Source organism: Leopardus geoffroyi, chromosome E1 (genome assembly GCF_018350155.1).
Source record: "Leopardus geoffroyi isolate Oge1 chromosome E1, O.geoffroyi_Oge1_pat1.0, whole genome shotgun sequence".
Lineage (NCBI taxonomy): Eukaryota > Metazoa > Chordata > Mammalia > Carnivora > Felidae > Leopardus > Leopardus geoffroyi.
In genome coordinates this window covers 31,305,327-31,322,845 of record NC_059330.1, presented here as the reverse complement: position 1 = coordinate 31,322,845, position 17,519 = coordinate 31,305,327, and the positions used below count along the sequence as shown (strand labels likewise).

General features: G+C 35.3%; 1 protein-coding gene across 5 annotated transcripts in view; it reads left to right on the top strand.

The window, feature by feature from the left end:
* STXBP4 (syntaxin binding protein 4) overlaps nucleotides 1-17,519 on the top strand; it is a 172,611-nt gene that overhangs the window by 31,212 nt on the left and 123,880 nt on the right. For all 5 annotated transcript variants that reach the window (XR_006714878.1, XM_045488328.1, XM_045488327.1 and 2 more), the window contains 2 exons: nucleotides 5,770-5,864; nucleotides 16,292-16,388. Coding sequence is in view for 4 of the 5 variants with exons in the window: in XM_045488328.1 (XP_045344284.1) it covers nucleotides 5,770-5,864; nucleotides 16,292-16,388 (192 nt within the window). In the remaining variant the exon portion in view is untranslated. The remainder of the gene's footprint in view (nucleotides 1-5,769; nucleotides 5,865-16,291; nucleotides 16,389-17,519) is intronic.

Sequence of the window (17,519 nt, the reverse complement as noted above, 5' to 3'; positions counted from 1 at the left end):
TATGATTACCATAAAATGATTTACTGACTTTTTAAAACAATAAAGTATTAACTGTGTAACCTACATAAGAAAAGAATTTTTATCAAACTATAAAGTATCTGTTAGTGGCTGAGATATCAAGAAAAAAAAGCCTTCCTTTTAAATTATCTCCAAAAATTAAGTACTACAACAACAATCAAAAAGCCATGCTTATAGAAAGGAAATTTTAATTACATATGTTTAAATTATAATGCAAACTGTTACCTATATATTTTAATTTTAATGGCATTAATCTAGATCAAAATTGTAAAATAAGGACAAGTTAGTATAAATTATATAGTATGATAGTCCACTTGGGCTACTGTAACAAAATACCACAGACTGGGTGGCTTATCAACAACAGACATTTATTTCTAACAGTTCTGGGGGCTTGAAGTCCAGGATTATGGTGTTGGCAGGGTCCCGGTAAGAGCCTTCTTCAGGTTGCAGGCTTACCTTCATGTCCTTATGTGGGGAGGGAGTAGGAAAGCCTGTGGGATCTCTTTTATAAGAACATTAATCCCATCTATGAGCTCCTCCCTTATGACCTAAGGCCCCATCTCCTAATGCCATCATCTTTGAGGGTTAGGGTTTCAACATGTGAATGTGGGGAGGACACAAACATTCAAACCACAGCACACAGACACCACACTTAACAGGAACTTAAAGCGGATTCCATAGTGGTTTCCTCTGATTTGGAGCAGTATTTACCAGTGGGTCGGCAGCAATCTTTAGCCATAAATTATATGCCCTTTTACTGGGTGGAGTCTGTTGACTCTTAGAAACTTTATTAGTATTATCCCCTTAATGTAATTAATTTCTATTCTCTGGATGTATTGTTTTTTCTCATGTGAGAAAAAAAAGATAAATGAAAAAAACAAACGATGGTGAGGATACATTTATATAACATGTTTTTAATTTTGAAAGTAATTGAGGGGCACCTGGGTGGCTCAGTCGGTTAAGCATCTGACTTCAGCTCAGGTCATGATCTCACAGCTTATGAGTTCGAGCCCCACGTCTGTCTCTGTGCTGACAGCTCAGAGCCTGGAAACTGCTTGGGATTCTGTGTGTGTCTCTCTCTCTTACCCTCCCCTGCTCACGCTCTGTCTCTCTCTCTCTCTAAAATAAAATAAACATTAAAACAAACAAACAAACAAACAAAAAAAGAAAGTAATTGAACTACTCAGTGCCTCTCAGTCTTTTATTAATTCAAGAAGCATTTACTGAGTATGTCCTGTATGTAGAAAACATAGTTCAGTAGGAATTATGAAGGAATTAGGATATTTTCCATGAACTATTTAATAGTCTATGGTGAAATAAAACATGGAGTTAAAAAAAAAAACTTTCATTATTCAGTTAGAACATATATACGTATGTGTCTATTTTATTGAATAACTGCTGTTTGCAGTGTTCTTTGTTAACTGGAGCAGGATGTGAGTGGTCTTCATGCTCAGAGGAACATACTGTTTTGTCACAAACAGTGCAAAGACATGAAAGAAGTGGATTGAGGAGAGAAATGGCCTGAGCGTGGTGTACGGAAGGCACAGGCTCTGAATGCAAATGTCAAACCCAGACGTTCATATCTTTGCTCCTACATTATCAGCTGTGTGACTTTGAAATAGTCGCCTAGTGGGTCTTTATGAGTTAATACTCCTGTGGGAAATCATGCACATCAGGCACTTAGCACTGTAATTGGTACATAGCATATGCTCAGTAAAGTTTGCTGTTACTAATATTACAGAACCCACAGACTAAGGTGTAGCTCAGATAATATTCCAGGGCATGTTTTTAGAGCAGAAGCAAAAGCTCCCATCCTTTAATTCAATTCTGCATCCTCCTGCCACCCCCCAAAACTAGTACATAGTAAAGGATTTGTCACAACATGCAGAAATTTCTTCGCAAAAATCAGACATCATCCAGATCTTGAAAGAAGTGGTAAACATCATTCGATGGATGAAGGAGATCATCCCAAGTGAAGAGGTACCGTAAGCAATAGTAAAGAACTAAGGACCAGCTAGGTGTCAGATGATCCTAGGAGGCAGATCTGATTAGAGCAAAGGGATCCCAGAGCGATGAATAAAATGAAGTAAATTTGCATCAGTGACTAAAATAGACAATACCATATTTTGTAATAGAAAAATGATTTAATGAAAAATACATTTGAGTGAGTAAGCTGTATGAAAAGTAAATATTAAAATGCAATTAAAACAGAACAGTTTCCTAGGGTAGAATTAGCATTGAGTTAGTCCTAGATTTTTACTTTCACATAAATGTCGTAGGCCAAATGTTTCTGTGGGGGGAGAAAAAACCAAAATCAACTCTAAATCATCTCTAGGTAACTTATCTATGTTGTGATTTGTCTGTTATAAGCACTTAATTATAGATTGTTCCCAAATTAGACCATTAACTGTCACATCTAAATTCCTTTGGCCAGCTGGTATTTATTAAAAAAATGTAAACAAGTTTTAATGTTAACCTCAACAAAAATTAAACTGAATTGAGGCAAATCTACCTCTGTTCCCATCTCAAAATTATTCCAAAGTGTAAAACTGGTTAGAATTTTAAAAATCCACACACTACTCGAATATGTTTTTAACAACTTTTCTATTATATAAATTTATTTTAGAACCCACAGCTATTTGGTTACCTATTGCCATAAGGTAACCAACACATGATCTTATACGTGGGCTGAAAACATACTAAAGACATTCCTAAAAAAATCAGTAAAGAATTATTGCATGAAGAAATGTTATCGTTGCTTTAACTTTGCCATAACACAAACCACAGTCCTCCCACACTAAGGTTTTAGAACTGAAACCAAATAGTGATAGGGAAAGATATCCATGGAGGGTTCATGGTACAAACCAAATGGTTTTGATCCTGCCCTCTTAAACATTCTCTTTCTTCTCCTAAAAAGAGGAATAGAAAAGAAGATCCAAGAGAATAATAAGCCATCCTTTGAAAATCCTCACTCCCCTAGAGAGGAGCAAATCAAGAGCTTGAGGCCAGAATTGAGAGATGTCACTGACAAATGGGAAAAGCTGTCTGTCTATGGAGGCTTTTCAGGTCAAGCTATTCTGAATTACCAAAGCATGCCAGATTTATGCACAAATCCTCCTAAGGTTTTGACTCAAAGGTACAGGTTTAGGGGAAGGTCATCTGAAAGAGAGATTTTGTTAAGCCATGATTGCATATTGTTCAATGGGGGGTTAGTGTAATTTTACATTAAATCTTTTAAAATATTTTGCTTTGTTAATATTAACAGTATTCGATAGTGTTCATTAATAGTTTTCTATGGTTTTTTATTTCACCTTTACAATCCCAGTAAGGTGGACTCTTTTATTCTACTTTACAGATGAGAAAACCTGATAAAAGATACTGACAACACTTAAGAATAATGGCTTTGGGGCACCTGGGTGGCTCAGTCGCTTAAGTGTCTGACTCTTGATTTGGGTTCAGGTCATGATCTCACAGTTCTTGGGATCGAGCTGTGCTGACAGCATGGAGCCTGCTTGGGATTCTGTCTTCCTCTGTCTCTGTCCCTCCCCGACTCTTGCTTGCTCTCTCACTCACACTCTCTAAACAAACAAACAAACAAACAAACAAACAAACAAAAGAAAAAGAATAATAGCTCTGGGAGTCACAAGAGTTTAGAAACCTGACATGGTCACCTACTAGCTATGTGATCATAGGCTAGTTTCTTTATGTTTTTGGGCCTTGATCTCTTCATCTTTTCAATGGGAATAGCAACATATATGTCATATGGTTATAGTAAAGCTTAATGAGTGTATCTATATGAAGTACTTAATGCACTGCCTAGCTAAAAGTAAGCGTGAATAAGAGCTGATCTGTTAATTTCCACTGTTACACATAGCAAATTTTTATGCTTAGATCTAGGAAAATGTAGGTGAGAATGAAGGTCTTAGTGTGGGTTGGATGCTGTGTGTGTCCCTGTCCTTCCCTCTCTGTCTGCTCTCTCTCCCTCCCATCCCCCATCCCTTCCACACATTTACACTTGAATTGAGTAATTCACTCCCAGGATTAAGATTATTGGTCTGAAATCATAATTAAGTTAGCTTGGGTCCACCTAGTATTCATGTGCCTTAACTGCAGGTCAGGCACCAAGCTGAAGGTCATTGTCAAGCCTCACAAATCCATACCTTAAAAATGAAAAATAAAAGTTTGATTTATCTGCTGTTGGGTCTTCTATACCACTCCATGCCGATCTTTTGTGCCACACTATAGGTTTGGCACAGAATTTCACTTAAGAGAAAAAAATATAGATACAGATATATAGATATATACTATTTTTTGTCTCATAGCTAAAAATTAGGTATCATGTTAACAAAAGAGACTTTGCTGCTTTTATCAGAATTGTATAATAGAAGTCTATTATACTAAAATCATGCTTGCTTAAGGTTTGATTCCATTTGAAACTAAAAGTCAGTAACCATTTTTTTTATGATCTTGACACCTATAAGCTATATTCAAGATTTTACATAGAATGTTAAGGATGTGTTAAAGGTTTAGAGGAAGACTATTTATTTTCATATGCGCTTCTTATGTTCTTAAGAAAGAGAATGCAAATCATTTTGTACTTAGAGACAGATGCTCTGAGAAATTTAAAAAAATTAAAACACTGCATAAAGATGTGACATTTCAAAAAGTTTTTTCTCTTCCTCTTGTTTCTATGTAGAACTAGTAAAATACCATTTAGAAGTGTATTTAGAATAGTGACAATTTAGATGTAAGGATTGACATGAATTACAGGAATTTGTTTCACAAACTTTGACATATTAAAACAAATAATTTTTCGGGGCTCCTGGGTGCCTCAGTCGGTTAAGTGTCCGACTCCTTTGATTTTGGCTCAGGTCATGATCACACGGTTTGTGAGTTCTAGCCCCACATCGGGCTCTGTACTGACAGTGCAAAGCCTGCTTGGGATTCTCTCCCTTTATCTCTGCCCCTCCCCTCCTTGTGCTCTCTCTTTCTCTCTCTGTCTCTGTCTCTGTCTCACAACATAAATAAACTGAAAAAAAAAGAAAAAAAAACAACAAATAATTTTTCAAGGTCTAGTCCCTTGTGGCGTCTGGTCTCGTACTCATGCAGCAAGGACAAAGGCACATCTAAATTATCAGTGGAGTTTGAGAAGGTTGTTAGGATGGGTGAGAGGTGTATGAAATTTAATTCTTGAAAGTCCATCTATGCTCCTTGAAATATAACCCTTCTGTAAAATAAGAAATAGGATTTTTGGTTCCAGAAGTTCTGAGTCTATCATACTTAAGGTGCAAACTTGAAACAATTTGCATTTATGAGTTTTTCCTTAGTACCTTCAGAACTCCCCTAACAAAACCACATTTGCCTGTCAAAGAAGTATCACGATCTCTTTGAATTCCTAATACAATTTTATTTATTTGGAAGAAAAAAGACTTCGGTTTACAACGAGTAAGACATGGTGATTGATGATGGGGTAGTGGTAGGATATATGTTTGTCTTTTAAATTAATATTTCCATGGGACTTAATGCGTAATTGGCCATTCTTTTTGTCATATCTTTTAATGCTTAAGTGAAGCTGATTTATATAATACATTTTAGATTTAAAGAAAAAAAAATCATGAAAACAAAAGTGAAAACTGCCAACTGATTAGCCAGAATTATTTTTGAACAGCAGGAACCCAGAACACATTCTGTCAAATGAAAAGTTCTATTCCAATTAAATTTCCAATTAACGTGCACCCTGTTGTCTCTTAGATATTGCCCCTGCCTGGACTGATAATTATGGACCACAAGGAAAGAAGATTTCCCTAAATCCTTCTGTTCGCCTTAAGGCAGAGAAACTGGAAATGGTAAATACTTTAAATTTCCCTTTTTCTTCCATAAAACAACAGTGAGAAAGTATTCTTATTCTTTGAGAGGATAAAGAACTAAAGCCATTACTTTCTTGAAGAGTTAACTTATTTGCAATTAAATGAATGGCAGTTTGGGTTTTAATTATTTATGTTTGAGTTGAGCAGCCAACTCAGGAGTACAAAATAGAAATAAAACGTTTGGTAACTAAATTGACACCAAATTAATCAGTTTCCTCCTGTGCAGGAGTAAGACAAATGTGATGTTTTACAATGTAGAATCAAGGGAACATGGAATAAATTATGACAAAGTGTATGTAAAAGCAGTAAGTGCAAGGAAACAACTCTCCATTATTTAAGCTTTTAAAAAGCAAAGGGAAACTAAATCCTAAACAACAAAATAGTCAGATGCTCACTAAATACAAAGAAGATAGTAGAATGTACTTAGAGGTGCCAAAAAATAGTCCTGGGGAGAGCAAAGTATTGTATGTAAAAGAAACCTAAGGTGATTAAAAAGGAAGAATTAAAAGTAGAAAAGCATTTTAGAGCTTTTCCTGTCAGGTCACCAGGGAGCTTACAGCAAAAATGTGCCGTGTTTTTTGTTTGTTTTTTAATATAAAAGTGGATATAGAGCTGAAGGTCCACAGCCTGTTTTCCTGTCAGTTTTTGTGGATAAGGATTTTTTACATTTTAGGAGGAGTTGAAAATGCATAGCTACAATCAATACACATTGCACTTATTCCCATATTCACACCTTTGCGTGGTCCTATACCAGTGCCGTTTTCAACGTTTATTTATTTTTGGGACAGAGAGAGACAGAGCATGAATGGGGGAGGGGCAGAGAGAGAGGGAAACACAGAATCGGAAACAGGCTCCAGGCTCTGAGCCATCAGCCCAGAGCCTGACGCAGGGCTCGAACTCCCGGACCGCGAGATCGTGACCTGGCTGAAGTTGGACGCTTAACCGACTGCGCCACCCAGGCGCCCCAACCAGTGCCGTTTTCATAGTCAATTTAAATCTTAACCATTGTTCAAACTGTAACTCAGTTCCAGTCCCTGTGCCTATTATAGTTGTTTCCCTTGTTTTGCACATCTACATCACTTAACATCACATCGTAGTGCTGAATAATCTTATGTGTATTTTGTTTTGACAGTGAGATAAAGTTTCTTCACAGCAGTATCTAGTACACCCACCACTGTTTAAACACTTGGTTTGTGCTCATTAAAACTTTCCCATTATTAAGTACTTAAGATATCTCCCTTAGATTTTCAAACTCCTGGCTCTCTTCTGCTAACGTGTACTCTCTTTTTATTGGTGGCTGGATTATTTGAGGTTTAAAAAATCTATAAATGACTAAAAAATAAAGTCATTGTTTTTTAATGATGTTGCTTTAATATGCATTTCTGAACATCCAGTATTTAATACTAACCATTTCTCTGGGTAAGGAGAAAGTTATCCAGCTAATAACTACTTGGCAGCCTTTGTTCTTTTATTTGATTTAAGCTTTCCTAGTGATGAGGGAGCATAGGGCAAGCTGAGGGCAAAGTACAGGCTAACAGCATCCCCCCCTCTAGGTGGGATGTGTGTGATATTCCTCAGACACTCCTGGCTGCCCAAGAACTGGGGAAAGGAAAGAAAGCAAGTTGTTGACTGATAGAGATCACAGTCATGCAGGATAGGTGTCTGCTTCAGTTTTACGGGTAAATTAGTAAACTGCAAGTAAAAGGCAATCTTATCCATACCTAATCTCCAGAAACCTATAGACTCTGTTTCCTGGAGCCCTAATATCACCCTCATCAAGATGTAAGGGGGTTTAAGTGCTGGCCATGGTGATGTGGGAAACAAAGGCAAATGAAAAATTAAATTCCCTTACTGCCTACAGTCCATTGACAAGTCCTTGAACCAGGCAGAGTGACCTCCCTCTAGGAGCTCAGCTGCCTCGATGATGACACTTTGCTAGGGACAAAAGGGAATCTTGGCTTAACATTAGTCCTGACACCCCATCCTGTAAGTCTACTTTAACATATAAAAATTCCTTTGGTAACCTTCCTTTATCTCAACTCCCCCAAGATATATGCTGGCAATCATACTCCAAGCATATGACTCCCTGATGTACATCTGAAGGGTCTCATGACTAGATTTTACTAAACAGTAATAAATAGCATTTTCCTAACAACAGCTAGCCCCTCAAGGTCCTGGAAACCTTGCTTCCAAAATTCCTTAGAGACTTACACTGTCCCTAACCCCCTCCCAACCTGAGGGTAGACAGTTACCCGTCACAACCCCAGTGCAGCTCTTTCTGCCCATGGGTCCTGTCCCCGTACTTTAATAAAATCACCTTTTTGCACCAAAGACATCTTCAAAAATTCTTTCTTGGCCATCAGCTCCAAACTCCCATCATCACCCCATAACCGCATGACTATCACATGCTATTTTTTAATCTAATTATCTTAGAGATAAGAAAATCATCTCAATTTATACAGACTCTGAGAAATTTGAGTTGTTTTACTGTTGAATCAGAATTTTTAGGTTTTGGTCCTCCTTTTAGCCTAAACAAATTGTTTTTCTGGAAAAATAAAATGGCAGTTTTACATTAATGGCAACCCATGTTCTGTGTAAATTCAGCGTTTTTATTCAAAATATATTAGTGACTTTATTTAGTAGAGCATTCTTTGTTTTCAGAGTTTGAAACTGTATCTTACTTAATAAGAATTTTTTTTCCCCAAAATCCAAATTAGCTCCTATCTACCCAAATATTTGCTGAGCTACCTTTCCTTTTTCGTTTAGTTGCCTAATAATATAATAATATCTGTATCATTCCATTTGAAATAGGTCCTTCTATTTCAGTTGCTACTTTGCAGACAGATTCAGTAACAGATAAGGCCAATGTGATCAACTATTTAAAATGAAATAAAATTATCTTTTTCCTTTATCTTCTGTAAATATATTACATATAGCATCTAGGAAATTATTATAATAAAATTTCACAAGGAAGAGGTATTGACTGACCATGTGATTATTAAGTAATTAGCCTACTCAGTACAATTTTTATGAAAGATGAGAGGTTAGAATTTGCTGAAGCAAATTACCTGTCAAGACATATACATATATGGCATTGTCTTCATGAAATCCTCTATGTTTTACTAGTCTACTTAGACGATTTTGTATCAGGATATACTGGAAAGTGATTTCTAATACTGAACTACTTATCTTTTAATTCCTTGCCTGAAAAATGGATTGCCTTTTTGCCTGAGGATGATGTAATTTTACAGATATTTTAAAATAAGTTCACCATAGTTATTTGCAGTGCCATATTTTTTTAAGTATTTTTATGAGTACTCTGGGTCTCATTTAATCCTAATGTTAAACCTGTAAGTAGACATGGTAAACACAGCAAATAGGTATACAATTTATTAGTTGGCTTGAAGACAAAGAATTACTGTACTTGTATGCTATCTGTATTTTTGTACCTAAGAAAGATGCTTTGGGATACAGATGCCATTTCGCTGATATTTACATTACCTCTTGCCATTTCTGTAACATTTGAAGAAAGCTGTAGTGAGCAACGGCATACCCAGTGTCTGATTACAGTTAATGAGATGTTCTTTGTATTAGGTTGGGAAGTATGTGATGAATATTGTAAAGAAGTTAATTTTTTTTTTTAATTCATCATTCAGACATTAGAGTTAAGGGCATTTATTTGTCCAATTAACAAATTTGCATTTTTGCCAAAGGTTAAAAGATGACATTCATTATTATTCAAGAAATTTTTGGAACCTATTTTTTGACCAGAAATAGATTATTTCCTGCTTATATTTATGAGCTTACCTCACTGACATGCTATATTCATCTAGAATAAATTTCTAAAGTTTAGCTCTAGGTCAGTTTCCATTGTAGCTGATTTTATTTTGTAATTATTATTACTTAGTATAAAAATAATCATATACTTTTATTTATTTATTTATTTTTAGAGAAAGAGCACAAGTAGGGGAGAGTGACAGAGAGGCAGAGGGAGGGAGAGAGAATCTTAAGCAGGCTCCATACTCAGTGCAGAGCCCCACAGGGCTCAATCCCATGACCCTGGGATCATGACCTGAGCTGAAATCAAGAGTCGCATGCTCAACCAACTGAGCCACCAGGCGCCCCAATAATAATCATATATTGCTTACCTTCTGTGACAGGTGTTTTGTTTGCTTTACTTCTGTAAAGTTGTTTTTATTTCTTTATATGAAAATATCAGTCATACACAGAATGATTATATTGTGCATGTACAGCTTAAAAAATACTAAAACAAACACACCTGTACCCACAACATAGCTAAGAATGAGAATTTTTGACATTGCCTGTGTGTTTCTTCTTGATCATATACACCTCTCTCTCTCCCCAAGAGATAACTCTGTTCTAAATTTCAAGCTTATCATTCATATGCTTTTTAAAAGTTGATTTACTAAAACATGATGAGGTCAAAGTGTTTATTTACCTTCATCTGTACTTGAGGTGTTGCCAAAATTTTCACTTCCTTTTCTCTGGTTCCTAAAAAAATGCGTGACTCATAGTAACTGCTCAGAAAGTAATTGTTGGATTGGTGCATTGATTTGTAAAGTAGCATTCCCGCTAATCTTATGCAGACGTTCCCATGGCTCCACATACTTAATAGTTTGTGTAATTATAATACATTTTTATTTATTTCTACCATTTTATTAAAATAATACTTTTGTTCTATTACTTCTTCCCCTTCCCCCTTTATTGTATTCTTTGGTTTGGTTATGTTTGAATATTTGGTTGGTTGTTTTTGCATTTTATTTTTTCTCCCCTAACTTATTTAGAAATTATGAGGCACCTGGGTAGCTCAGTTGGTTAAGCATCTGACTTCAGGTCATGATCTCATGGTTTGTGGGTTCGAGCCCCGTGTTGGGCTCTGTGCTGACAGCTCAGAGCCTGAAGCCTGCTTCCGTTTCTGTGTCTCCCTCTCTCTTTGCCCCTCTCTCACTCATTCTCTCTCTCTCTCTCTCTTTCTAAAATAAATAAACATTTAAAAATTTTAAAAAGGAAATTATGCCTTCTTTTGCTATTCTTTTAGTGATTACCTTAAAAGTTCAACATGTATCTTGAACTTAGTCTAAAGTTAATAAAATCTTCACTGTTCTTTTGAACATACAGGGCATGTATGATACTTTAACTCTGATAAGCCTCTTCCAAACTTATATGCTTATTATTGCTTAGTATTTTAGCTTTAGTGAGACATTGTTTCTTTCTTTTTAAAAATTTTTTAACATTTATTCATTTTCGAGAGACAGAGACAGAGCACAAGCGGGAGAGGAGCAGAGATAGAGGGAGTTGCAGATAATCTGAAGCAGGCTCCAGGCTCTGAGCTGTGAGCACAGAGCTCCATGTGGGGCTCAAACCCATGAACCACAAGATCATGACCTGAGCTGAAGTCGGACATTAAACCGACTGAGCCACCCAGGCACCCCGACATTGTTTCTTTAGTTCACCGTATCTTTGCAGCCATCTTATATTTCCTGTTGAGTTTCTAATTTGTTATTATCTACCTGCTATTTTTATACTAATATCTTGTTTCTTTTACTCTTGATTTACCTTTTTTTAACTTAAAAAAGATAAAATATAGTACATACATATAATGGACAGTTATTATTGAGCTATAAAAGGAATAAAGTTCTTAATTTTTGTTTTTTTAACATTTATCTATTATCAAGAGACAGAGAGAGACAGAGCATGAGCATGGGAGGGGCTGAGAGAGGAGACACAGAATCCGAAGCAGGCTCCAGGCTCCGAGCTGTCAGCACAGAGCATGACGTGGGGCTTGAACTCACAAACTGCAAGATCACTGGCCTGAAGCGAAGTCGGACGCTTAACCGACTGAGCCACCCAGGTGCCCCAAGGAATGAAGTTCTAATGCATGCTCCAACATAGATAGACCTTGAAACATTAAGCTAATGAAAGAAGCAGACAAAAAGCCACAATGATACGATTCTATTAATATGAAACGCTCAGAATTGGCAAATCCATAGAGACAGAATATAAATTAGTGGTTGCCTGGAGCTAGGGGGACAGGGAAATAGCAAGTGACTGCTGGTGGGTATAGAGTTTCCTTTTAAGGCAATGAAAATTTTCTACAGTTTGTGGTGATTGATGCCCAACTTGTCAATGTACTAAAAACTATGCAACTATACTCTAAAATCATGAACCTTATGATAGGTGAATTACATCTCAAGAAATCTTGTTATTAAAACAAAAAGTTACATGTTGATTTGTATAGTATGATACTATTTATACAAAACCCAAAACTTAAAATATTTTATAAATATATATTTAAAAAATATGAAATAATGGTATACAAACATACCTGGCAATTGTCCATAAGAGACTCCATAAAGAGAATATAAAAAAGTAAAAGGTTATGCCAAAAACTGGGAGAAAATATTTGTAATACTCATAACATTAAAAAATACTGCTATCTAAAATATTTTTATTAAAAAATTTGTTTTAATGTTTATTTATTTTTGAGAAAGAGGGAGAGAGACAGAGCATAAGCAGGGGAGGGGCAGAGAGAGGAAATATAGAATCCGTAGTAGGCTTCAGGCTCTTAGCGGTCAGCACTAAGCCCGACATGGGGCTCGAACACACGAACTGTGAGATCGTGACCTGAACCGAACTCAGACACTGAACCAACTGAACCTGAACCACCCAGGCGCCCTGAAAATATTTTCAGAAGTCCTACCATCATTCAAAAAAAAAAAAAAGAAAAAAAAGACCCACCCAAACTACTTCTAAGTAAGGAGTAAAACCCTACAGAAAGTTTTAGATGTGTACAAGAATGTTCATTGTTGCATTGCTAGTAAGCAGAAAACCCCAATGTACAGGAGTGAGGGATGAGTAAATTGTGGAATGTTCCTCTAATCAGATATTTATCAGTGAAGATGAATATGCGGATGTTACAAGAGTACATAGCAATATGGAGGAATGACGAAACCATTCCTACTCTAAAGGAGTAGGAACATACGACCTGAATTCAGCAGTACTGGCAGTTTTGTACTTCTTAGATGGATTCATGGAATTTTTAAGTTATTTTCCTGCCTTAAGACATGTATATCTGTTATATATTTGTTTTTAATATATATCAAATGTTATATAGTAAAATACTTGGGAATATTAAACCAAGTGTGACAGGTATTACCTGTAGGGAGAAATTCAAAAGGTTAAAAGAAATTCAAAAGTTAAAAGTTATACAATGTTTTGCTATATTCAAAATTTGAAATATATGTATACTTAAGTGCTAATGCACTATCACAGCAGTTTTGAAAAGCATGCAAGAGATGTAAAATGTACAGAATAGAAACCTATAATATGTTAATACTTTTTAAGTAATGTACAACACTGTATGTAATAATTGCTGTAAATAAACACATAATTTATGTATATTTAATATATAGGTGTATGTATATTCATTTAAAAATTTAGAAAATTATACATCAAACCATTAACAGTGTTTGTCTCTGGAGCAGTAGTTTTCAAGGATAAAGGGTACAGTTTTTTGTTTTTGTTTTTGTTTTTTTTGCCTCAGGGGACATTTCGCAAGATCTGAAGACTTTCTTTGTTTTCACATTTGGGAGAATGTCACCAAATTTAGGAATCACTAGCAAAAATATTTCTTAAAACCATGTATGACAACTTAAAACATATTGCTAAGTAATTTATGAGTTAAAAACATTGCTGATAAACATGTAAAAGAAGTTTAATCTCACTTATAACGAAGGGAATTTAACAAACAACATACTATTTCATATTCAACATATTAACAAAATTTAAAGTGTGAAAACAGCAAGTGCTCTTAAAATATAGAAAAATAAAAGGGCTTATATACTAGTGATGTGTGTAAATTGTTACAACCAGTGTGAGAGTAATTTTACAGTATCTAGTAAAGTTGACGATAGATAGATAGATAGATAGATAGATACAATATATAGATACAATACATATGTGACTCAGCATTTCCTCTTCTAGGGATATACTGCAGAGAAATTTTCACACATCCACACAAGAAGATATGTATAATGTTTTGTAATAAAAAATAACTAGGAGTAATGATAAAAGCCCATCAATCAGAGAGTATATAATTTATATTCATACAGTGGGATACCATTTAAAGTTAAGTGAACTAGTTTCACAGATAACAATATTGAGCAATTATGAAATCATAGCATTAAAGTAAAAATAAAAATAATTTGTAAGTGTATCCATTTGTATTATACTATTGATGTAAAATTTTAAGTGCATAAGAATACATAACATTAGGTAACACATGTAGTAATGGTATCAAATCATGGAAAGGAAGGATACACCAACCTTAGGATAGTGGTTCCTGCTGAAGAACAATGGAGAAAGCTTTCAACCAAGTCTATAGTGTTTATTTCTTAATATATATATATATAAATATCAAGCAAATATCAATGAGTATTTGAGTACATGGATATTTTTTGTATTACTCTCTTTGTGGTGTGTGTGTGTGTGTGTGTGTGTGTGTGTAGCATTTTTATAATTGAAGGAAAAGAACATCAAAAGTTAAGACCAGGGGTGCCTGGGTGGCTCAGTTGGTTGAGTGTCCAACTTTGGCTCAGGTCGTGATCTCACGGTTCCTGGGTTCGAGCGTCATGTTGGGCTCTGTGCTGACAGCTCAGAGCCTGGAGCCTGCTTCGAATTCTGTGTCTCCCTCTCTCTCTGCTCTTCCCCCACTTGCACTCTGTCTCTCAAAAATGAATAAACATAAAAAATTTTTAAGAAATGGTAAGAACCAGTATTCCATGTTGTGTAAGGCAAATATTTATGACTGTGTAGACAGAGGAGGCAGATGATACTTAGCTAAACTCTAAAATAACTTTTTAATGAATTTTTCCTAATATTCTTCCTTCCTCCTGTCTCCTTCTCTCACTGTGCCCAACCACTTATACATTAACCAGTTTGTTTTTGCCACAGTATATCCTATACACACTTCTATTAAATTTCATATTGCACTAATTACATTTATTCACATGTTATTCTCACCCTAGAAACCATCACTCTTTTAGAGTAGCAGCTGTGTCTTCTTTGTGTGCCCCTTTGCATAGTGTAGTGCCTGACAATTATAGTAAGCATTGAATAGATATTTGGTAAATGAACTGATGAATGACTGAGCAGATTTTGAAGGAGGGAAAAATTTATAAGGAATAATTACCAATATTAAACTTTGCCTACTTTTTTGTTTTAATATGATTGACACAAAATATATTCTTGCCCAGATCCAATAAGGGCATCTAATCAGCCTCTATATTAGTTAAGATTAGGTTTTGCTATATATAACTGGAGAACCTGAAATAACAGTGGTTTCCACTAGAAATTTATTTCTTTCACACCAAAAAGAAGCTTTAAAGAAGGTGGTCCAGGGCTGGGATGGAAGTTCTATAGGTCAGAGACCCATGTTCCAACTATCTTTCTGCTCCACCAAAGTGGCTTATGAACCAAGATGACTACTTGAGTTCCAGCATGCTCCCACCCTCCTTGCCTTCTTTCCTTCCTTTCATCTTTTTTCTCTTTTAATTAAGCCCAAAGAGGGGAGAGAAAGAGCCAAGAATAGCCTACACCTACTTTTGAACGCCTTCCTAGAAGTATTCCACAATACTTCACCTTGTATGTCCTTTGCCAGTGCATAGTCCCATGGCTTCATCAAGCCCTCAAGTGGGCTGGGAAATATCTTTTAGCAGGATGGAAGTGTTGCTAGCTAAAACTTGTGGTTATGTTACTGAAGAAGAAGAAGAGAATGAGTATTGGAATACAACAAGCAGTCTCTGAATACTTAATCTGCTATGGGTACTAAATTGAGGTAGAGAAAAGAAAAGGAAAAAAAGAAAAAAAATGGCAGAGAGAGGTAGGTTCCAGAGAAAGCTTTCTACTTTACTATTTATGTAAGCCTATCGATAAATAACCCAAAATTAGAATATTTATCAACTTTAGTTTTGGTCTCAAGTATGTTAAAAAAAAATATCCATTTTTATAGTGCCACTTTTACAAATTAATGTTTAATCTGATTTAGTAGAATTTCCTTGCTATTTTTCTTCTGTGCCATATCACATATTTTAAACTAAGAAATTGAGTTTTGGTTCTAGGGCTATGCTTATAAATTTGGCATCAGCCAAAGTGCTAGTCTTGCAGAAAAAAAGCCCCACAAAACAACTGAGGTGGTGGTGGAATCAGGCTAATATTTTATAGAAAATTAATTCATAAATAGTCAACAGACCCTCTCTGGGCATGTAATTCTTGTCACTGTTCCTGATACTGATTTTTTTCACTGGGTTGTAAAATAAAGTTGTAATGAAAAGTTTTATCCTTTAGAGATTTGAAATATTGCTTCACTTGAGTCCTTTTCCTTCCAGGCTCTAGATTATCTTGGTATTCAGCCCACAAAGGAACAACACCAAGCCCTGAGACAGCAAGTGCAAGTAGACCCAAAGGGGACAGTGTCTTTTGGAGGTAATATTAGGTTTATCATGTTGTGTCATCACAGAAACTCGGTGGGAGAGTTATAGTGACCTCTTTTTATTAGGAATGCATCTTTGTAAGGAAAGAGAGAAAAATAAGACCATATCTATTTCAAGTTCTTTAATCACTATCCTAAAATGTCAGCTACAAATACTGGCCTGGCTGGGTCAGCAGAAAGGAGACTTTCCTAGAATCTTCCAGCTCTAAAATATCATCATCCTATCATACCTTTTTTATTTTTTACTTATTGTGTAAACATTGCTTTAGTAATAACAAAAGAAATAATGTGAATTATAGAAGTCCTAACTAACTCCACTACTATGAATTTCCATACTTTTTTCCAGCTAAAGATAGAATAAATATTTTTATGATACTGTATAATTATTCTTACAAAATTAGCATGATATTGACATACTTAGTTGATGTACTATAATATTAAGCCTTTCCACTTCTGGGATTTTAATAGTCTCTCAGTAGCTGGTATTATAGGTAATTCTATATTAACATCATAGTTTTTTTCCTGCTTAGATAAATTCCCACAAGTGGTTTATACTTCTGATAGGTATTGATAAGTTGTTTTCAAGAGATATTTTACATATGAATTTGTTTAATTAACAGTTTTTTGTATCCTTGACAGCATTCAGTATTTAATTTTTTTCTTATACAGTAGATGAAATATTGTATCATTTTTAAAGCATCTGTATTACTAAAAAAGAATTCGCTTTTTGGTTTCAAAGTGATAAAAAAAATATGTTTCCTTTCCTCTCCTTTTGAAAATCACCCCCAAATAATGAAAAGAACAAAAAAGAAATTGCATGTATAACTAAAACCACAATATATAAGGACAGAACATGGATGAAGAAACTAAATGAATTAGTAAATAGAGGCAACAAAGCCCATGTGTCTGAAGAGATGGGGGAACCACAATGGAGAACAAGCTGATTTATCACTGAAAAGAATTAGGAATTAAAAGTATCAGGTATTTCTGAAGGGTAGGTATAGGCAGGGCCTTTCAAATAGGATTGTTAGAAATCTGTGCAAGGAGTATTTATGCTATTACCTGCCTCCTCTCAAGCAACCCAGGATTTAGCACTGCCTTATACCTGCTAAGGAAAAGAAGTA